This window comes from Mesoplodon bidens (assembly GCF_964165515.1).
Source record: "Mesoplodon bidens genome assembly, chromosome: 2".
NCBI lineage: Eukaryota > Metazoa > Chordata > Mammalia > Artiodactyla > Ziphiidae > Mesoplodon > Mesoplodon bidens.
In genome coordinates, this window is record NC_138177.1 from 68542759 (window position 1) to 68565492 (window position 22734).

The 22734-nt window shown below is 46.8% G+C and overlaps 2 protein-coding genes across 2 annotated transcripts; one reads left to right on the top strand and one right to left on the bottom strand.

Moving 5' to 3' along the window:
• The first annotated feature begins 23 nt into the window (after window positions 1-23).
• On the top strand, window positions 24-14387 carry PFDN2 (prefoldin subunit 2). Its single transcript, XM_081224669.1, has 4 exons — window positions 24-136; window positions 13149-13237; window positions 13379-13502; window positions 14092-14387. Exons 1-4 carry the CDS (start codon window positions 62-64, stop codon window positions 14266-14268), a joined length of 465 nt encoding a protein of 154 aa, XP_081080795.1. The 5' UTR covers window positions 24-61; the 3' UTR covers window positions 14269-14387.
• Window positions 14388-14514: 127 nt separating this feature from the next.
• KLHDC9 (kelch domain containing 9) lies at window positions 14515-16404 on the bottom strand (the record flags this gene model as incomplete). Its single annotated transcript, XM_081224658.1, has 4 exons — window positions 14515-14880; window positions 15149-15347; window positions 15439-15598; window positions 15884-16404. The coding sequence occupies 4 exons, from the start codon at window positions 16402-16404 to the stop codon at window positions 14714-14716; spliced, it is 1047 nt and encodes a 348-aa protein (XP_081080784.1). The 3' UTR covers window positions 14515-14713.
• Window positions 16405-22734: the final 6330 nt, after the last annotated feature.

Here is a 22734-nt window from a genome sequence, read left to right on the forward strand (position 1 = left end):
GGACGTGACGCAGGGCGGGTGGGCTGAGCTACGCAGGCCAGAAGCCCAGCAGGCGGTGAAGATGGCGGAGAACAGCGGTCGCACCGGCAAGAACAGCGGGAGCGGCGCGGGGAAGGGGACGGTGTCAGCAGAGCAGGTGGGGAGCAGGGAACGCGAAGGAGGGCAACCCGGCTGGGTCCGGAGTCGATGTGAGAACAGGGGGGAAGCCTGTGGCTGGTGCAGACCTTTACTCCAGTCCCACATTTGCGTGGCCACCCAGAGAGGGGAGGGCCCTTGGAGAAGCTAGCTGAGCCCCCGGGGAGAGAGTAGGCGGATTGGTAGGTGAAAGCCACGCCCCCTCGGAGTGTTGAGTGAGCCTGGGGGATAGAAAAGCTCTGAGGAGCAGGGTCTGGGAGGATGCGCAAGTCTGAGGAAAGATGGGTGGGCACTTTCCCTATTTTCCTCCGCACCTTCAAACAGGGTGTGGCTGGGCAAGGCAGCTCCTAACGAATCCCAGGGGATTAGTCAACGGCCGGGAGTGTAGTCTGTTACTGGACCCTGAAACCACGTTGAAAATCGTCATCGCTCTGCAGAGACACGTGACTCACATACTCGAACAGTCTAGTGTTTCATACTATTTTGATTCGGGAGTCATTACTAGATTGAATTTTTTTTAGAGACCAGAAATCCTTTACTAAAACTCTGAGCATGCATTTCCCCTAGTGCCTAGCACCGGGAAACGTTTGATAAATTAATCAGAAAAGCCCCTTGTGCCTTGGGAACCATGGTTTGCTAACAGTGGGGCTAGTGTTTACTAGGGGTGGGAAGAAGTCTGTGTAATAGGGAAACGTAGTCAGAACAACAGCTTTTTAAAGTATAGTTTCATTTATCAGTTATTTGTTGAACAGTTACTATAGGCAGAGGTATTTGCATAAAGATCTTTAAAACTGACCCCTACAGTCAAAGAGCTTATAGTCTGGTGGGAAAAATATGACATACAAAATGCTAATGTGAGGCAGAAATACATCTAAGAGAGATATAAAGTGCTATGGAATTTTGGGGAGGAAAGAAGAGATAGTTCCTGACTTAGGGGGAAAAAGGCAAGGGAGAAGGAACTTAATACTTTTTGAGGGTCTGCCATGTGTCAGACATTCTGCTGGGTACAGGGAAAAAGATAAATGAAATAGACCTTGTTTTCAAGTTAACACACAGACTCATTTGAGAAAAGACAAACCAAACAGTAAGGTTTTTGTTTTTTGAATTTTACTTTATTTTTTATACAGCAGGTTCTTATTAGTTATCTATTTTATACATATTAGTGTATATATGTCAATCCCAATCTCCCAATTCATCCCACCACCACCCCTTCCCCACCACTTTCCCCCCTTGGTGTCCATACATTTGTTTCTCTACATCTGTGTCTCTATTTCTGCCCTGCAGACAGGTTCATCTGTACCATTTTTCTAGGTTCCACATATATGCGTTAATATACGATATTTGTTTTTCTCTTTCTGACTTACTTCACTCTGTATGACAGTCTCTAGATCCATCCACGTCTCTACAAATGACACAGTTTCGTTTCTTTTTATGGCTGAGTAATATTCCATTGTATATATGTACCACATCTTTATCCATTCGTCTGTCGATGGGCATTTAGGTTGCTTCTGTGACCTGGCTATTGTAAATAGTGCTGCAATGAACATTGGGGTGCATGTGTCTTTTTTTTTTTTTTTTTTTGTGGTACGCGGGCCTCTCACATTGTGGCCTCTCCCATGCGGAGCACAGGCTCCGGACGCACAGGCCCAGCGGCCATGGCTCACGGGCCCAGCCGCTCCGCGGCATGTGGGATCCTCCCGGACGGGGGCACGAACCCGTGTCCTCGGCAGGTGGACTCCCAACCACTGCACCACCAGGGAAGCCCTTCAATTTATTATTTTTTTTCATGTGTCTCTTTGGATTATGGTTTTATCACGGTATATGCCCAGTAGTGGGATTGCTGGGTGGTATGGTAGTTCTATTTTTAGTTTTTTAAGGAACTTCCATACTGTTCTCCATAGTGGCTGTATCAGTTTACATTCCCACCAACAGTGCAAGAGGGTTCCCTTTTCTCCACACCCTCTCCAGCATTTGTTGTTTGTAGATTTTCTGATGATGCCCATTCTAACTGGTGTGAGGTGGTACCTCATTGTAGTTTTGATTTGCATTTCTCTAATAATTAGTGATGTTGAGCAGCTTTTCATGTGCTTCTTGGCCATCTCTATGTCTTCTTCGGTGAAATGTCTGTTTAGGCCTTCTGCCCATTTTTTGATTAGGTTGCCAAACAGTAAGTTTTATAATGTTCCTCACGGGCCTTCTTAATGGCAGCTAGAGGAGGGACCTCTAACTAAGTAGGAGATTATGAGATTGGGGGTTGGGTGGGAAAGGGAAGTGTGGTATAGTGGGGTGGCTGAGTGTAATGAGTGCACTGGGTTCAGATAGATCTGTATTTGAATCACATTTCTACCTTTTACTACCTATGTATGACCTCCCATGAGTTACTTCTTTTGGTCTTCTCCTTCTGTGGAAACGTAATGGTGCTTATCTCACTGTATTTCAATGATTAGGCTAGACAACGCATACAAAGTGTTTTGCGCAGTGATTGGAATATACTACGTGCTTAATAAGTGTTACTTACTTTGTTTTGTAAAAATGATAATCCTTCAGCTCCATTCTAAAGGATGAGAGAAGTTAGTCAAGCAAAGAAGGAAATGGAGGATTTTCTAGGTAGAGGGAATAATGTGTTTAAAAATACTGTGGCATGAAACTGCCTGACATGTTTGGGATGCAGGTGGACTTAAAGTTTGGGATGGACCGCAAGACTTGAAAGTGGAGAAAAAGGGATAAAAGAGGAGTCTAAGATGTCCCTCAGGTTTCTGTTTTTGATGGTGCCACAGGGAATATAGGAAGATGGACAGGTTTGGGGAGAAAAAAAGTTTGAATTTGGGTTTCTTGTGGGATATCCAGGTAGAGACATTTAGTAGGTGGTTTGATTTGTAATCTTGAGTTACAGAAAGAAATCTGAGTTGGAGATACAAATTAGAGAATTATACGTTTATGGATGGTAGACAAAGCCATGGCTGTGGATGAAATCACCTACAGTTTGTACAGAAAGTGAAAAAAGAAGTAGAACAGGAGTGAAACCAATAGTTAAGGGGTGGTAGAGAAAAAGAAGCCCTCAAAAGAGACTGAAGAATTGTGGTAATTGAATTCTGAGGCTTTCCTTGCTTAACATTCTCTGGCCTTTGTTTGTGTTCCAGAGAGAACACTGGGTAAAAAATATTATACTTATCACTGGTGCAAATTTGAGCCATATAGACAAGATGGAGGCAAGTGGCACATTGTGCTAGGCACTTTACTTGTTTTATCTTCTGTTACTTAATTACTGCCATTTGAAGTAGCAGTATTGTCCTCAAGATGTTTGAGTTTCAGAGGCTTTAGCTAACTTACCCAGAGTCAGTAACTGGGAGAGCAGGGCTTTTAATTGAGGGACTTGAGCATCAGACAGACCTATTTTTTATACCATAATCCTATTAGAGATATTTGAGCTGAGCCTGAAGGATTGGATAAATTTGAACAGGTGGCAGTAGAAATAGAATATAGGGAATAGGGTAAGAAGAGATCTGAGGAAAGCATAGATTGACTTGAAGTGCAGTGACTAGTTTAGCTAAATCCTGAGTTATAAGTTAGAAGGATGTAGTCCTTAAAGCAAGCTGAGTCTTTGCATGGCAAAGAATTCAGGACTTTTTAACGTAAGCGGTGAGGGAGTCATAGAAGGATATATGTTATACTATTGATTTTTTTTCTTATTACATAGAATTATACACATTCATTTTAGAAAATGTAGAAAACACAAGAAGATGTACAAAATAAGAAATAAATTACCCATGATCCTGCTTTACCCATGATCCTACTATCCAGAGGTAACTATTCTTACCATTTTGAAATATATCCTTTGAGGGGTTCTCCCCTCCTTTATGTTTTTGTATATGTGTGTGTAGTTGGAAAGGGAGGGCATGTATATTTTACATATTTAATTTTATAAAATTAGTATTATACACTATTTGCTGTTTTGTAATCTGCTTTTTTCTCTTAAAAAAGATTTATTTAGGGCTTCCCTGGTGGCGCAGTGGTTGAGAGTCCGCTTGCCGATGCAGGGGATATGGGTTCGTGCCCCGGTCCGGGAAGATCCCACATGCGGCGGAGCGGCTGGGCCCGTGAGCCATGGCCGCTGAGCCTGCGCATCTGGAGCCTGTGCTCCGCAACGGGAGAGGCCACAACAGTGAGAGGCCCGTGTACCGGGAAAAAAAAAAAAAAAAAAAAGATTTATTTATTATTTATTTAATTTATTTTAGGCTGCATCGGGTCTTAGTTGCGGCACGCGGGCTCTTTGTTATGGCATGCGGGCTTCTCTCTAGTTGTGGCATGTGGGTTTTCTCTTCTCTAGTTGTGGCATGCAGCCTCCAGGGCGTGTGGGCTGTGTAGTTTGCCGCACGTGGGCCCTAGCTGAAGCGCGTGAGCTCAGTAGCTGTGGTGCGCAGACCTAGTTGCCCCTTGGCATGTGGGATCTCAGTTCCCCGACCAGGGATCGAACCCCCGGCCCCTGCATTGTAAGGCGGATTCTTTACCACTGGACCACTAGGAAAGTCCCCGTAATCTGCTTTTTAAGCCTAATAATATATCACGAATATTTTTCTGTGCCACCCAAGTGCTAAAATAATTAAATTAGCAACAATGTATAGGATGGATTTGGAGAGTCCAAAAATGGGGAGATAATTTAGAAGACTGTTGCAGTAGTTCAGACAAGAGGTAATGAAGGCCTCAACTAGGGTGATGTCAGTAAGCCTAAGAAAAACTGCTGAGGTAGAGGCAATAAATTTGGCAGTTGATGGGATAAGGGTGTGTCCAAAGATGAAACCAGGGTTCCTACCAGGCTAGAGTCATGTCCCTAGCAGAAATAGGGGAGACAAGAAGAAGAGCAGTTTAAAATGGAGTAAAAGAAAATTCAGCTTTGAATGACCTGAGTTTAAGGTATCCATAGGACATTTAGGTGGAGGTGTTTTATAATAATAGCAGGCACTATTTATTGACAATCTGTAATATGCTGGATATTGTCCTAAGTCCTTGATGTAATTAATGAATCCTCTCAACATCCTATGAGGCAGATATCTCCATTTTTTTTGAAAAAACTTAGATTAAAAAGAGAAGTAACAACAACAAAAAAAGTAACTTGGGAATTCCCTGGCGGTCCAGTGGTTAGGACTCGGTGCTTTCACTGCCATGGCCCAGGTTCAGTCCCTGGTTGGGGAACTAAGATCCCGCAAGCCTCATGGCCTGGCCAAAAAAATAAATAAATAAAGTGAATTGGGAGGTGAGGAAGTGGAGGCAGTGCATGTAGACTAGTCCTAAAATAGTTGATGAAGAGAAGGAATGAGAATCCTCATTTGATGATGGTCAAATCATCATTTGATAAGGTTGAAGAAATTTTTAGAGTTGAGTATGTTTGTCAGAAAAGGGGGCACTGAACTGAAAAGAAGATATTTCGTGCAGCAATAGCCCAGAAAATGCTTTTCCAGATGCATCCAGTCATAATTCTCTACCTCTTTTATTCTTCCATTGAACCCAATAAGAGTAAATATCATGTAGATAAGAAGACCAAAGGACCTTTTGGGGATAAATGTAATGATTTTAGATTTTCCCCAAAGTTATCAAAATTATATGGTATCAATTAAACAAAAAAGAAAGAAAAGGGCTTCCCTGGTGGCGCAGTGGTTGAGAGTCCGCCTGCCGATGCAGGGGACACGGGTTCGTGCCCCGGTCCGGGAAGATCCCACATGCCATGGAGCGGCTAGGCCCGTGAGCCATGGCCACTGAGCCTGTGCGTCCGGAGCCTGTGCTCCGCAACGGGAGAGGCCACAACAGTGAGAGGCCCGCGTACCACAAAAAAAAAAAAAAAAAAAAAAAAAGAAAGAAAAGAAAACCAAAATAATCAAGTGTGGAAATAGTTTGACTTTTTTGTTTACAGTTGTGTGATCTTTTTTTTTTTTAACTTGTTTATCTTATTTATTTTATTTTTGGCTGCATTGGGTCTTCGTTGCTGCACGCAGGCTTTCTCTAGTTGCAGTGAGAGGGGGCTACTCTTCGTTGCAGTGCCCAGGCTTCTCATTGCGGTGGCTTCTCTTGTTGCAGAGCACAGACTCCAGGTGCACAGGCTTCAGTAGTTGTGGCTTGTGGGTTCTAGATTGCAGGCTCAGTAGTTGTGGCTCACGGGGCTTAGTAGCTCCGCGGCATGTGGGATCTTCCCGGACCATGGATCGAACCTGCGTCTCTTGCATTGGCAGGCAGATTCTTAACCACTGTGCCACCAGGGAAGCCCTGTTTGTTTGTTTTAGAATTAAATGAAATAAAGAGTCTAGCACAGGACTTCCCTGGTGGCGCAGCAAGGAAGACCCAACACCGCCAAAAAAAAAAAAAAAAAAAAAAAAAAAAAGAGGGCTTCCCTGGTGGCGCAGTGGTTGAGAGTCCGCCTGCCGATGCAGGGGACACGGGTTCGTGCCCCGGTCTGGGAAGATCCCACATGCCGCGGAGCGGCTGGGCCCGTGAGCCATGGCTGTTGAGCCTGCGCGTCCGGAGCCTGTGCTCCGCAACGGAAGAGGCCACAACAGTGAGAGGCCCGCGTACCGCAAAAAAAAAAAAAAAAAAAAAGAGTATAGCACAGTACTTGGCATATGGTAGTGTTCCTTTACTATGCAAACTGTGGAAGGAAGGCAGGTTATTGTAGGACTATGAAAGATAGATATTTTAAGAGAGGTTGTATTTGCATATTTTAAATTTCCAAAGAAGATAACAATAAAGATTAGAAGGCAGGCTGCATGGTGGAAAATAAGGAACACAATACATGAAAACAGAAAAAGTTTTCTATCAAAAAATGTAAGGAATTGCTATATGCTTACATGTGAGCCCATAGAAGGAGTTAACATGGGAGTTGGGGATGGCAAGAACTGCTCCCTAGAAGAATCTAAGTTGAAACCTGAAGAAAGAATTAGAGTTAGGGGGGTGGCACAGTGGTTGAGAATCCGCCTGCCAATGCAGGGGACACAGGTTCCATCCCTGGTCCGGGAAGATCCCACAGGCCGTGGAGCAACTAAGCCCGTGAGGCACAACTACTGAGCCCGCGCGCCACAACTAAAGCCCATGCACCTAGAGCCTGTGCTCCACAACAAGAGAAGCCACCACAATGAGAAGCCCGTGCACCACAACGAAGAGTAGCCCCTGCTCAATGCAACTAGAGAAAAGGCCTTACACAGAAAGACCCAACGCAGCCAAAAAAAGCCTAACACTTTAAAAAAAAAAAAAGTTTTAAAAAAAAAAGAATTAGAGTTAGGCAGAGAAAAATGCAATGAGAGATGTTTGGGTAAGTGTGCCAGGTAAGGTTTGGATTCTATGCAAATGCCTGAAGGCAAATGAATAGGGGAACTACAAGTGGTTCTACTGGGCAGTAGTGCTGACTGTAAGAGGTGGGAGAAGGACTGATTGGGAGAGGTCAGGAAGGACCAGGTCTTATAGGACTTCTTTTTGCTGTCTTCAGGAGTTTGGATTTTATCCCATGAGCAGTGGGAACCATTGAAGGTTTAGGCATAGGAATAATATGGTTAGATTTAAATTTCAGGTTACTTGTGCTGAAGTGTGGGGAATGGATTGAAGGGGGCTGATCTGGAGGCAAGTGTGGAACTCAGCTAGGAAGCTCCAGTAGTACAGGTGAGAGATGATAGTGGATGGATTTGAGGTATTTAGTATTAGTAGATAGATATGATTTAGAGATTAATTGGGTGTGGATAGTGAGTTGAGGATGATTCCAAGCTTTCTGGAATTAAGATCTCTTCCTGCTCTAAAAATTATTAAATTAACAAAGATAATATAAGGTACCATTAGGTACAATCATGACATTGCTGGTAGCACTGTAAAGTCATCTGGTCATCTTGGAGAACTTTATAGCAACATGCAGTAGAAACTATAATAATGTTAATACCCTTTCGACTCATTAATCTTACTTTGGGGAATATGATTCAAGAGAAATGGCTGTAAAATTTTTGTACTATTTGTCCAGATATTTAAAAGCAATGCTATTTATTACAGAAAAATTGGAAATAACCTAAATGTCCCAACAAGAGAAGAATAGTTAGCTTTAAAAAATATATCAATAGGGTGTAAATGCTGTATAGCCCTTAAAAACTAGAAAACCATGTTCTGTGGGTGAACAGATAAAATGTCACACACATACACATACAGGAGAATATTATTCACCTGTAAAAAAGAAAGAAATTCTGCTATTTGTGACAAAATGGAGGAACCCTGAGGGCATTAGGTTAAGTGAAAATAAGTCAATGAAAGACAAATACTGTATGATCTCACTTGTATGTGGAATAAAAAACCAAAAACTGAACTCATAGAAACAGAGTAGGTTGGTCGTTGCTTGGAGGGGGAGGCGGAGGAATGATTAGAGGGGGTCAAAGGGTACTTGGAGTTATAAGATGAACAAATTCTGGGGATCTAATGTATAGCATGGTGACTATGGTTAGCAGTACTGTACTATATACTTGAAAGTTGCTATGAGAATAGATCTTTTTTTAAAAAAAATTAATTTTATTTATTTATTTTTGGCTGCATTGGTTCCTTGTTGCTGTGCAGGCTTTCCCTGGTTGTGGCGAGCAGGGGCTACTCTTCATTGCAGTGCGTGGGCTTCTCATTGCGGTGGCTTCTCTTGTTGCAGAGCACGGGCTCTAGGTTTGCGGGCTTCAGTAGTTGTGGCACGTGGGCTTCTCATTGCGGTGGCTTCTCTTGTTGCAGAGCACGGGCTCTAGGTGTGCGGGCTTCAGTAGTTGTGGCACGTGGGCTCAGTAGTTGTGCCTCACGGACTCGAGCGCAGGCTCAGTAGTTGTGGCACAAGGGCTTAGTTGCTTCATGGCATGTGGGATCTTACCGGACCAGGGCTTGAACCCATGTCTTCTGCATTGGCAGGCGGATTCTTACCCACTGCACCACCAGGGAAGCCCTGAGAATAGATCTTAAAAGTTCTTATCACAAACAGTAACTGTGAGGTGATGGATGTATTAACTAACATTATTGTGGTAATCATTTCCATATATATATAAAATCATAATGTTGTACACCTTAAACTTATACAATGCTATATGTCAATTATATCTTTTCTAATATAAATTTATTCATTTATTTATTTATTTTTGGCTGCATTGGGTTTTGTTGCTGCGCACAGACTTTCTCTAGTTGCGGTGAGCGTGGGCTACTCTTTGTTGTGGTGCGCGGGCTTCTCATTGCGGTGGCTTCTCTTGTTGCGGAGCATGGGCTCTAGGCACGTGGGCTTCAGTAGTTGTGGCACTCTGGCTCAGTAGTTGTGGCTCGCAGGCTCTAGAGCGCAGGCTCAGTAGTTGCGGCACATGGGCTTAGTTGCTCTGTGGCATGTGGGATCTTCCCAGAACAGGGCTTGAACCCGTGTCCCCTGCATTGGCAAGTGGATTCTTTTTTTTTTAAAACATCTTTATTGGAGTATAATTGCTTTACATTGTTGTGTTAGTTTCTGCTGTATAACAAAGTGAATCAGCTATACATATACATACATCCCCATATCCCCTCCCTCTTGAGCCTCCCTCCCACCCTCCTCCCTATATCCCACCCCTCTAGGTGGTCATAAAGCACAGAGCTGATCTCCCTGTGCTATGCAGCTGCTTCCCACTAGCTATCTATTTTACATTTGGTAGTGTATATATGTCCATGCCACTCTCTCACTTCGTCCCAGCTTACCCTTCCCCCTCCCCGTGTCCTCAAGTCCATTCTCTATGTCTGGCAGGCGGATTCTTAATCACTGGGAACAACAACAACAAAAAGATGATCGTGTCCTGTGTAAAATTATTTGTACCTGCCAAATATGAAAATGTAAAGAGCTCTGCATAGTTGTAAGGCTTGAAGTTACTTTAGAATAGGAAAAATAGGGAATTCCCTGGCAGTCCAGTGGTTAGGACTCCGTGCTTCCACTGCAGGAGTCACGGGTTCCATCCCTGGTTGGGGAAACTAAGATCCCGCATGCTGTGCCGCACTGCCAAAAGAAAAAAAAGGAAAAATAGTTGGTATTTTAATTGGGTTCTTTTTCAGCAGGATGTTTATATGTTAGATGATTTAATAGGGTTGAGAGAGTCAACAGTGACCTGGCCATCCCTACTCATGCCAGACTGCTTTAGGAGAACACGAAATAAGGGAAAGAGAAGGAAAATTAGGTCAAGCCATAGGGGAGAAAACCACTAGTAAGTTGTATTTTAGGAGGAAGAATGTGGGAATAGAGCATAGTCTCTCTGTCTTCATTACCTGGCACACCTCAGAGATGGCAGGTTAATATCAGTGTATTTTGCGTTTAACTAAAAGTTAGTTGTCATTTAGCTGCTAAGAGATTTCATTTCCTTCAAGTGCCATCAGTGGCTGAAATTTTCCATAACAATTGTGGATAACTCATACACTTAGATATATTTACTTTAGTTTGGTGTTGTAATAAACTCTATAACTGGACCAAGAGGAAACAGGGGTTGTTAATTAGCAAAAGTATTTGAAGAAAAGTTGGATTTAAAATCTTTTTGCCTATAGTTGTGTTAAATTGGTGGTTGAAAAGTAGATTCCTACTAATTACTAAGGAAAATGAGTTCAGGCCTCAGAAATTTTAGACATTTAAGCTGAGTTCATTAATGTGTGTTAAATACGACATACATGCAGAAGAGTGGATGTCATTTGGGTGCTAGGAGAACATCTAGAGTCTAGTTTAGTTGTGGAATTTTCTTAGAGGAAAGTATTTTGATCTGTAAATTGACAGTGGAGAAAATGCTAATTATAAACGGAATAGTTTTGATATAGGCAATGAAGGTGAAGGAAAAACAGCTTGTAGATGAGTGAGATTTCCAAGGCATTTGCTGAAATGAGTGGATGAAGCAGATTGAGATGAAAGGATGATGGATGGGAGAAGGAAACAAGTTGCTGGAATGACAAGTTTCTAGTCAAATTTATTCCTTCATTTATTGGGCAGTAGAAGGGCTGTAGGGGTGGTGCGGGATAGTCATTTGGATTATATTAGCTGTATATGAATCTTGCGGAGAGAAAGAGTTAGAGATAAGGGATCCTAGTAAAGATGAGTGGTTAGTCATTGTTATATTAGCTGTATATGAATCTTGTGGAGAGAAAGAGCTAGAGATAAGGGATCCTAGCAAAGATGAGGTGGTTAGTCAGTGATGGCAATGAGACTAGAGATTATGTAAATGAGAGTGAGAGATTTAGCAGTGGTTTGAATGAATGGGCTCACTGCTCGCAGTGGACCAGGAGGGTTCAAGGTACACTTTGGGTTTGGAGAGAAGGTCATAATAGTAATTAATGCACTTCACTGCTTACAAAGCCGTTTCACATTAATTCGTTCACGTGATACAACAGCCCTATGAAGTACGTATCATCTGCCTTTTACAGGTGAGAAAACTAAGGCTCAGAGAGATTAACCCAGTGGTTCTCAGTTCTGGCTGCACATCAGAATTTCATGGGAGATCTTTTTTTAAATACTGAGGCCTGGGCCTCACTCCCAGTGATTGTGTAATTGTTCTGAGGCTCCACTATTCACGTTTTAAAAATGGTCCCCTGATGATTTTAATGTGTAGCCAGGGTTGAATGAACAGGGCTAAAAGTCTGTCAGAGTTCATAAAGCCAATATGTGGCAGAGACAAAACTTGAAACCTGGTCTTTTGTCTTTCATCTGATATTTCTTTCCAAATACAGTCATCAGAGCCCTATACTAGAAGTGATGCTGGTGGTGGTATTAGTACCCTGTCTGAATTTCACACTGTTTAATTCTCTGCTCAGTTTCTGGGGAACAAGAAGCTGGTGGTAATCACTTCTCTGGGCCTTTATGTGTGTTATTATGCTTCTTTTGTACCACTACCCCCCCACCCCCACCCCCAGGTTCTAATCCTTCAGGCTTCAGTTAAGGCATTATCTCTCAGGAAGCCTGTATCAGTTAGGGTTTAGAGGCTACAGATGCAGGCTTTGGGCAACTTATTTATTATTTTTTTAAAAGAGTGTTTTAGAAGGATGGTGGTAGGTCACAGAATTGAACACAGTGAAAAGGAACATTAAACAACTAGGCCACACAGAGTTCAATAACTAGGGCAGCTTTGGGGATTTCAGGAACAGGAATGGAGGATCATCTTTATAGGACAACTATAGGTGTCTTAGCTCCAGCTGCCTTCTGTACCTGTTTGTCTCTACTCAAAATTCAATTCCTGTAGTATAGAATATAGGTCACTGCCCCTGTGGTCAAAGAGCAAGGGTCCTGTGATTAGTAGCCTCACAAGAACCCCAGTGAATTAGGAGGGGGCACTTGCCTAATGGGAGGGCTGCTGGACAGACCCAAACAAGAGTTACTCGTTACATGGGACTTCCCTGGTGGTGCAGTGGTTAAGAATCCGCCTGCCAGTGCAAGGGACACGGGTTTGGGCCCTGGTCCGGGAAGATCCCACATGCCGTGGAGCAACTAAGCCCGTGTGCCACAACTACTGAAGCCTGCATGCCTAGAGCCCGTGCTCCACAACAAGAGAAGCCACCGCAATGAGTAGCCTACGCACCACAATGAAGAGTAGCCCCCGCTCTCCGCAACTAGAGAAAGCCCACGTGCAGCAACAAAGACCCAACACAACACAGCCATAAATAAATAAATAAAGATAGATAGATAGATAAAATTTAAAAAAAAAAGTTGCTTGTTACAAAGCCTTTCCTGACAGCCCTCTTTACCTGCAAGTTTAAGCTCCACTGTAGGTGCTCCAGTAGCTCTCCACCCCCATTCCTATGTAACAAATGCCTAATCCTCACCAAACTAAGCTGCAAGATGGCCTAGCAAATATCTCACACCTAGTAGGCACTCAGTGTTGGGTGAATGGAATTCCAGACAGACTTAATTTAGAAACTGCAAACTGTTCTACTCCTTTTCCAAGATAGGTGTCTCCTACTGCATCTTCGTAAAGCCTGCTATCCTGTGTTGACCCTCTGCCATTTCCACTGTCCCCTCTCTCACCTTTATCTCTTTCTCACCTTCTTAGGTAATTGCTGGCTTCAACCGCCTTCGGCAGGAACAGCGGGGCCTGGCATCCAAAGCAGCTGAGCTGGAGATGGAGTTGAATGAGCACAGGTGAGGAAGCCAGGAGAAGCAAACAACAGGAGAGTTGGATGGGCCCCCCTTTTTGGGGGAGGCGGATGGGCCATTTTGTAAGAGAGGGTTGCAGCGGAGTGGGGCTGAATTCTCAGATCCTGCCTTGTCCTCCTACCTCAGCCTAGTGATCGATACTCTGAAGGAGGTAGATGAGACCCGCAAGTGCTACCGCATGGTTGGAGGGGTACTGGTGGAGCGGACTGTCAAAGAGGTGCTGCCTGCCTTGGAGAACAACAAGGAGCAGGTGAGCAAGAATCCCTGTGTAGATGCTCTGGGCAACCACGGAGTAAGGAAAGGGAGGCCAGGGCTTCAGGGAATGTCTGGGAGGAAAGTGTGGGTAGGAACTCGTGTTGAAGGCAGCATAAATAGCCTATTAGCCTATGCTCTTTAGCTATGCTACATCTAACTCCTTAGACAAAGGAGTTGCTGAGTATGCCTCTTTTCTGGCTGAATTGGGGGAGGGGAAGTGGTTAGAGTGGAGTTTCTCACAGTGTAGTCCATGGCTACGTGCATCCAAATCACCTGGAGGACTAATTTAAAATGCAGCTTCCCGGACCCTCTCCTGTACCCACTGATTCAGAACCTTTGGGGATGGGAGCCATGAAGTGGCATTTTAAAAATAAGCAGCCCAGGTGATTCTTATGTATACTACAGTTTATAAACCTTGTTTTTAAGAAAGGAATACTTTTTGTGTCTGGGCTCTACTATTAATACTTGGTTAAAGCTGAGGTTAGAGGTATCATCACTCCTTCACTTCCCCCAGCCATAGTCTGTAACAGATGGGGGAAGGGAGTCCTGAAATCCTTACATAATCCCTTTCGTTTGCCCTCTAGATACAGAAGATCATTGAGACACTGACACAGCAGCTTCAGGCAAAGGGAAAAGAACTAAATGAATTCCGGGAAAAGCACAATATTCGTCTCATGGGGGAAGACGAGAAGCCAGCAGCCAAGGAAAACTCAGACGGGGCTGGGGCTAAGTCCAGCTCAGCTGGAGTGTTGGTCTCCTAGAGACCAAGGCCTTTGCATTTTTTTCTACCCTGATTCCCACTTCTTCTAATTTCTCTTTATTGTTATTGTTTTCTCTGCTATTGTAAATTTTTTTTGTTAATTAAATGTTTTGTTCAGAATGCTTAGCTCTAGCCTGAAGCTTTCACCCGGTATTAGGGGTAGAATTTGTGCAGGGCATGGGCAAGCATATGATTTTTGGTTTGGGGTCCATCTGGTTAATGGCTCACAATATCGAACTAGGTCCCATATTTTATCCTTTACCTTGCAAATAAAGATGCATCTCCTTATTTACTTCCCTCCCCGCCAAAAGATTCAGAAACAGATGTTAACTCTCAGGTTGAAATTTAATCAGCATTTGAAATGAGGCAGATAGCACTGGTGATAACTAAAGCTTTATGAGTCTGCAACAAAACAGAGGCTTGGTGGTGTATCTTGGCACTGTTCTTTAGATAAAGAGGTCCAGAATGCAAACCTGTGGACTAGCTGTCCTGCCATCCTCACCAAAACCCCCAACCAGGTAGAGCTGATCATTCCAAAGGCAGGTCCGATGGCCCACGCGTTTTAGTCCATGGTCTGCACAGGGGAAGTGGAACCACAGAGAAGGAGACTTTCCTGCTGGGTAAGGGCAGAGAGTGGTTATTGAGGCAGTAGCACCTTGGCTCCCATGGGGCTCTTAACAAGACCAAAGATTTGCTCATTATTTTTCTCCTCACTGGATTTGTGGGCCTCTTCAAAATTTAACATTCTGTGTATTCCTTTAATTGGTCGACTAAATCTCCCTTCTCCCTACCCCATTACTCCATCCTCTTGCTTTCTGTAGTCTTCAGGTTCTCCTATCTTCCCACCTTTTCCCCTTCTCAACCATTAAGCCCCTTCTCACGGGTATCATAGATGTAGAGGTCATTGCAGATGGTGTCTCGGGCTCTAGTCAGAGTTTCTCCACCAAACAGCACAGCAAAGGGCCCAACCACAGAACATGAGTGATGCCGGAGTCCTCGAGGCCCCTGCCGGGACCCCTGCCCACTGCTCACGAGACTTGCAAGCTGTTCCATCAAACGGGGGGCAACAGATGGTTCCTCCTTGGGGGAGAGAGAAGGGACTGTCTGGAGGGATTTGGGCATCCCAATTTTAGCCCCCTTCCACCCTTTGCAAGATGTGAGTAGATAATACCTTAATCTTCCCATGACTCCAATGCCCAGCTACTTCTGGTTCAGCTGAGTTGCAGCCCCCAAAGAGCAATAGCTGGTGACCTGGGTGGGGCCCAGGACTTTGGAGCAGGGCAGCGCAGTGACCTGAACGTGAGACTGTGTGGCAGCCTTCTTCCTTATAGCTGTGAAATTCAGGCCTGAGTTGGGTTTTCTGGAAAATATAAGTGCTGTACTGCCTTTTCCCCAACCCCCGTGCCAAGGATAGAAAGGAGACATGGGACAGTGCCATATGTAGTTCGGTTGAGAGGGAGGGTAATATTGATAAGAGAGTTCAGCTATCTTAGACATGGAAGATTCCTGGGAAAGGAGGGTTCTAGGGTGAGGATATTAGATAAATTGCCTGCGAAGCTGTTTTTCCGGAGTGTCAGTGAGGGAGCATGAAAGGTTTGGGGCAAGGGGTGTCATACCAATAGGTGCGGGCGCCAGGGTCCAGCCTTAACGTGTAGATGCTTCCATAACGACGCTGAGTGCGAGTCCCCCCCTCCCTGCCTGCCACCCGCAGCTCTCGGTCGGAGATGCGGGTACAGGTGTGACTACTGAGGCCGGCAGGGGGGCAGCTGCCGGGGGCGGCGGTCCACGCCTCCCACACACCGCGCTCGGTGTCCAGGGCGCTTACTGTGGCCAGGCGGCGCGACCCATCCCAGCCGCCCACCACACAGAGCCAGCGCCCGCCCACCGGCGCCGCGTCGTGGTGGCTGCGCCTCGGGCCGCCCCGGGCTCCCACCCGCACGGCCTGGCCCCCAGCCGGATCGAAGACCACCATATCACTGCTCGGCTCTCTCGCTCCTCTGGCTAGGAGACCCCCCACCAGATAGAACCGTCCCCGCAGTTCGGTGCATGAATGGAAGGCCCGCGCCAGTAGCGGGTCCCGCGCCACCGGCCGCCAAGTCCAGCCTGAGCCCCCTGTCCCACCCACCGCCCCGGCCATGGGCCCGGGGAAGGGCGGGCTGCGGGGCCGGCGGCCCAGAGCACCCCTACCTGGGGGCGCAGGTTCCCCCGGAACCGCCCCTACACCCCTACCGGAAGCCTGTCCGGGTCCCCACCTCAAGCCACCTGCTTCTCTCCGCCGTCGCCCAGCAACCACTGCAGCGGCTGCAGCACGACCGCTGCAAACTGAAGGTCGCAAAGCACCGGTTACCGTGGAGACAGGAGACCTGGGCAGCCACCATGAATTAGACAGTGTTGCCACCATGGTGACAGGAGCTGTGCGAGGTCAATAAAAATCTTGAAAGTCTGTTAAATTCGGAAAGTCCGAGGACAGCCAGTTCCTCAGAAGGACCCATGTTATCCAAGATGTGAATTCACTTGGGACTATGACGTTTCAGGTGCAGGCGTTGCTCTGCAGGGGTTGAGGAGGAACCATGTCCTTTTTGGCTTTGGCGTTTTGGGCGTTTTTCTGATTCGTTCTGACCTCCCCAGGGATAAGCTAGGAAGGGGAGACAAAAGTCAGAGGGGAGGCGGTGAAAGTGGATTAAGCACTGACCTGGGAGTCAGGAGACTTGAGTTCCGGTGCCAACTATACCCTGACTCTCAAAGTGATTTTTTTCCTCTAAGCCTCTTCTTTCTCATTTATAAAATGTGCTGTTGGGGCTTCCCTGGTGGCGCAGTGGTTGAGAGTCCGCCTGCCGATGTTGGGGACATGGGTTCGTGCCCCGGTCCAGGAGGATCCCACATGCCGCGGAGCGGCTGGGCCCGTGAGCCATGGCCGCTGAGCCTGCGCGTCCGGAGCCTGTGCTCCGCAGCGGGAGAGGCCACAACAGTGAGAGGCCCGCGTACCGCAAAAAAAAAAAAAAAGAAAGAAAGAAATGTGCTGTTGGCTTATCCCTTAGGTGTCTTCCAGACCAAAGACCGTGGTAAAGTCTTGAAGGTCTTGATTGACTGGGTGGGACAGCCCTCTCTGCCCACTAGAGGGTAGTAGAACCCAGTCTCTCAGGGCACATTGTAGAGTGAGTGAGTGTGTGTGTGTGTGTGTGTGAGAGAGAGAGAGAGAGAGAGAGAGAGAGAGAGAGAGAGATTGATTGGGTTGAGGGTTGGAGAACTTTTCACTATTGAGTCCTAGGAAGAGTAACTCCTTATTTCCTCTTGTCTCATAAGCTCATACAGCAGGAGGAAATTGAGGTACCGTGGCATCTGGAACTCAGAATTAAGGTCAGGGAGTTTCTCCTGATAAGATCCAGGGCAGAAGCTGCTTAGTCTTAGAAGCTGGATGGGGGTGAAGCAGGCGAGGAGTGAGAAAAACAAACTCCTGCCCCTCCCTTGTATCTTCCATTTATTCGAGCCAGGTCCTTGAGCTTCTTCTTAACTCTATCCCTCCAAGACCCAGTGAAGAATGAAGAGGCCCAGATCCAAGCTGACTAGTTTTAGCTACTGGTGAAAATGGAGACAGATTTCTACTCCCAGCATAGCTGGGGTGGGACAGAAACAGGACTTGTGTCCCCCGGGGCTGGTCTGTAAATGAGAGTGATGACTGCTTACTTTTGCCTTTGGTTTCTATTCATCAACTTGATCCCCATCAGGCCCAAGAAACTGAGGCCATAGAGAGTGGCTCGAGCTGCAGTGAGGCTGGACGTGTAATTCAGGGCAGGGCTTTTCCCACTCCAGATCCTAACTCTTGGTCCTTAGAGAAAATAGCATGAGGAGGGTATGGGCAGGAAGGAACATTTAGAGAGACTGGTAGGTACCAGGACCTGTTCCCCACATATACCTTAAAGCCGAGACCTAGTAGTAGCTTTGAAAGTCTCCGCCCACCCAACTATAGCTTCCCCTGATTTTGACAAAGAGGATCCCCAGTTTTCCAGACCATGGTAAAAAAAAAAAAATCACTAACTTCTAACATCCTTGGCTGAAATCTGAAAGCCAGCCTTTTCCCTAAATCTTCTGACTGGCTAACCTCCCAATCGCTGGATTCAGATCTGTCATACTCCTAGGATACCAGCAAGGAGCTGCCTGGAGGGTGGTGTCATTTTGCTTTAACCGTACTGGCCTATATGCCCATTTTAGGCTCTTGCTTTTGCTTAAGTCTTTGACTGTTCTGCCAGACTCACTTTCTGCCTCTCCTGGATAGAACAGGGAACTCCCCACCCCAAGGGCCTTTCCAGCTCCTCTCTCCCAGCTTTGTTTACTTCTCCTCCCAGCTGCCACTCTGACTCTGAGTCCTCAGCAGTTGTCACCTCACTTGAACATGGAGCCTGAACCTCACATTTCTCCTTGGCTGTTCCCTCCCAGCTCTGCACCTCCTCCAGTTCCACCTAGTAGCTAGAGGTGTCCATCCATTGCTGCTCTAAACATAGACCTGGGGGAGGAATCCTACCTCCCCTGTTTAGTCTGAAGTAAGCCCATATTTTGGAGGAGGCAGAAAAGAAACTGGGGGAGAAGGGGAAGAAGAAGAAAGAGAAGAAAAGAGAGGAAGAATGGGGCTGAGCTGGTGGCGCAGTGGTTGGGAGTCCGCCTGCCGATTTAGGGGACACGGGTTCGTGCCCCGGTCCGGAAAGATCCCACATGCCGCGGAGTGGCTGGGCCCGTGAGCCATGGCTGCTGAGCCTGTGCGTCCGGAGCCTGTGCTCCGCAACGGGAGAGGCCACAGCAGTGAGAGGCCCGCGTACCGCAAAAAAAAAAAAAAGAGAGAGAGAGGAAGAAAATAAGCCAATTTGTACTTGTCTGACAAACACTTGACACCCCAGGGCAGCATCAAAAGTGGTGTATAATGACCCCGTCAATGGTAAAAAACTGAAAGGGACAGGGACAACCTCTGTCCAGGAGTGGGAGTGGGGGCTGATCATTCTGAAAGTCTCAGAATTCTGATGTGATCCTATGAGTTTGGTTTCCTCAGCTGGCTGTTTCTGGCAAGCAAGGATCCCTGCAGCTCAGCTTCTTAGTCTTAGATGTCTGCCCCAGCCCCAAATCTACACACCCTTGTCTCAAACCTTCACAAAACTTTTAGTCTAACTTCTCCTCCCCTTAACCTCATTTTCTGACCCTGGAACCATCCCTGGTTCTCAGCATTGTTCAGTACACACAGAAAGCTAACAATTGGACCCTAGGGGTCTTAGTCACACTCTCAAGACTCTCTCAATTCCCTCTGCCTACATCTCCCAGGCTGTCCCATCCTTCAGGCGGTCTCTCTGGCTCTTCCTTTATTGTCCTCTGGCCTTTCTACATTTTCCCCACAGTTCATTCTGCCTAGCTGATTACCTGGCCCCATGCCTTCTTGGCCCCAATTCTGGCGTTTTGCTCTCAGCTCAGCCAGAATAAGGACGTGGGCAAACAGAAGGACAGAGGCATGACCAGGAAAAGAGATTTCAAGAGGCCAGATCTTGAGACGTGATGGAGACATGAGCTGAAAGTAGTGGAGGTGTGAGCAGACTTGGGGTGGAGGGGAGTGGGAATCAGATGAGTTAGAGGATGATGGAGAGGTGGGATACAGATGGGGAAAACCTTGACTTTTTGAGGGACATGGTGATATTGAGTAGGAAAGTATCAATGGGTCATTGTTGAGTGGTGGAAATTGAGGGTGGAAGAGGGAAGTACCTGAGTGATCCCAGCAGTGGGCAAGTAGGCATCCAGAAATTTCTCTTTAGGTCTTCCTGTCTCTGTTTCAGATTTTGTCTCAGCTTCTTATCTCTTTGAATTACCCCCCTTCAATAACTCGTGTGTGTGTGTGTGTGTGTGTGTGTGTGTATCTGTGTGTCTGTGTGTTTCTCCCTCTCTGTATCTATCTCTAGGTTTCGACCTGTCTCATGGTGCCTTGAGATCTCTCTCACCATATCTACTTTGTGTTTTTCTCTCTGGGTCTCTGCCCTTCTGTCGCCCCTGCCCTCTCTGTCCTGCTGGACAGAGCCAACCATCTGACTTTTCTGCAAGGAGCTTTGGAACCTTCTGGAAGTGGCCAGGCTTCTCCCCTTTGGCTGTATGCTAGAACTGTAGAAACAGTTTGGGGTCCCTGGGCACAGTCATAGGGTATTGATTACTGATGAGGTCCTGAGTGAGCTTCAACAAAAGGGGCCTTTTCAGGGAGTAGGATTTCCCCACAGAGGACCTTAGAGCATGGAGGCCTGGGCCCAGGGAGAGAAGCACGCTGGCATGGGGAGATTAGACTCCAGTCTTTGTTCCTCTACCTTTCCTTATAGCCCACGGACCAGTGCTTCCTGATCTCGCTAGTTTTCACGAGCGAGGGACTAGTTAGTTATCACTAGTTAGTTATCTCACTAGTTATCATTAGCAAGGGACTCTTGCTCTGTATCTTGATCCCTAGCCCTTCTTCTTTTATGCTACTTCTAGAATTGACGGAAAAACTGAGGTTCAGGAAGGCTTCAGGGTGAGGCTGGAGGGCAGTTACTAGGGGTTCCTGCAAGGAAAGCATGAAGTCCATCTTGGGATGTATGGGGAAGATGCTCAGAAGGGACTCAGGGACATGCTCTACTCGGCTTCCATCCTTGCTTGTCCCACAGCCTGGGACCTACCTCCTCAATCCTCAGCTCAAAGGCTCCCAACTTTGCTATCTCTAGGACTGAAAACAGATGCAGGACAAGGTCCAAGTCTCTTAGTGCAGTGAGAGCAAGGCCAAGAACTAGTCCTGCTGCCCTGGGGCTTTGGGGGTGTCTTGGAACCAGAAGACCCAGCCCCTGCTTTCCAGGATGAGGCAGAGAAAGCCCAGGGCACGGAGACTAAGGCTCCTCTACAGCTGCACCACATCCTGGCCTCTGACCAGGGCAGCTACACCTGCCTACTGAGTGCTGAGCACTGATAATGGAAACAGGCGGAGCTGCAGGTTTGAGGTAACTTTGGGTTCTGGTGTGGAGAGAAAGGAGGGAATTAGAGTTGATGTGATGGAGAGGTGAATACTCCTGGACCATACAGAAGAAGGCCTCTGCTAACAAATTTCAAAAGAAAATCTACTCTCTAATTAGGAGAATCCTCAGGTCCTACTGGTTCCCCCGATTCCCAACTGCTGCTCGTGTCCTCTCAGCTTCTACCCCTCTCCTCTAACGTCTTCCCTCAGAGTCCTTTCAACACTGGCCCTCTCCCCTTGGGGTCTTCCCCACTCTCTCCCCCAAGCTCCCACCTCTTCCAGGCTTCCACAGCCCTTGGGTCTCATCGTGTCTTTCTCCATCCGCGGCCCCATATTCTCCTCTGCAGCTGTCTTGCCTCCCCCAGGGCCTGTTCCAAGGGTGATGTTTGATCGCAGGGCCTCAGGAGGCTTTCCCTTAGGGAAGCCAAGTTGGGCGGTGGCAGGAGCCCAGGCTGATGGCCAGGAAGTGGCAGTCTTTGGTTTAGAGAGGAACCACACCCTCAAGCATCTAAGCTGGATACCTGGAGATGAGTGCGAGAAACTACAGAGGCCAGGTGTTACCTGAAAATGCCCTGGTGGTGCAGGCTCTGCAGGCTGGGCTGGCCCTTGAGGGCTGCCTACATGCATGTTCCTCAACAGATGGGCTCCCTGGGAGGAGCCTGGCTCTTTCTGTGGTCAGGGGTGGGGACAGGGATGGGGAGAATGCAGAGGAGCACAGCTTGGGGTCCTCACTAGAATCCATTCTCTCATCAAATTATTAGGATCCCACTTAAACTTTGCTCTTACCTCCTCCTAACCACTGCATCTTCTGCTGCTTTTGTCAGCACCTGGAAGACTCTGATTTCCACGAGGGCTCCTACTCTTGTCCTGGGCCAGCCAGGACCTATTTCTAGAGGCTTCTAAAAGTGCTAGCCTACCCAGAGACCACAGGGTCAAAGAATAAGGCATCTCTCTCTTTACCTATGCCCTGGTCCCTGATTCTATGACCATGTATTTACAGAAGTTTGGGGAGTCCATGGGGTGAGAGCAAGGAGGAGGGGGCTCTGCACACAGTGGCCTACTGAGATACAGGGCCCAAATGTGCCATATGTTCAGCTACTTCCTCACTCTAGCTTTAGGACTCTTGAGGAACAAGCATATCCAGCCTCCTGAACTGTAAGTGACGTTGTTAGGCAACTAGAAAGTGTGGTTGTCATTAAGGGATGGGGCTGGGTACTGGGGATCAGTGGGCCTGCAGGATAGGCAGATAGGAACAGCGCAGCACATGGCAATGTTTAGATGGAATCTCTTGGAAAGCAGGATGCCACCATCCTAATACTGGGCACAGTGACGCTCCAGCTGGTGGGGGGAGCAAAGGTGATTTTCAGCGAAGGAAAAGCTGCCGGAGTCCCTGTTTTCTGTGTGGGGATCACTTCCCAGCCCTCCGTGGGTGAGGAGCATCCTCGGGAGGAGCAGGAAGAGGGACCTTGA

Excerpts from the sequence above, each read along its gene's own strand:
- PFDN2 (XM_081224669.1), top strand. The coding sequence starts at position 62 with ATGGCGGAGAACAGCGGTCGCACCGGCAAGAACAGCGGGAGCGGCGCG. Across the intron at positions 137-13,148 it reads GGACGGTGTCAGCAGAGCAG|GTAATTGCTGGCTTCAACCG; the intron begins GTGGGGAGCAGG and ends TCACCTTCTTAG. Across the intron at positions 13,238-13,378 it reads ATGGAGTTGAATGAGCACAG|CCTAGTGATCGATACTCTGA; the intron begins GTGAGGAAGCCA and ends CTCCTACCTCAG.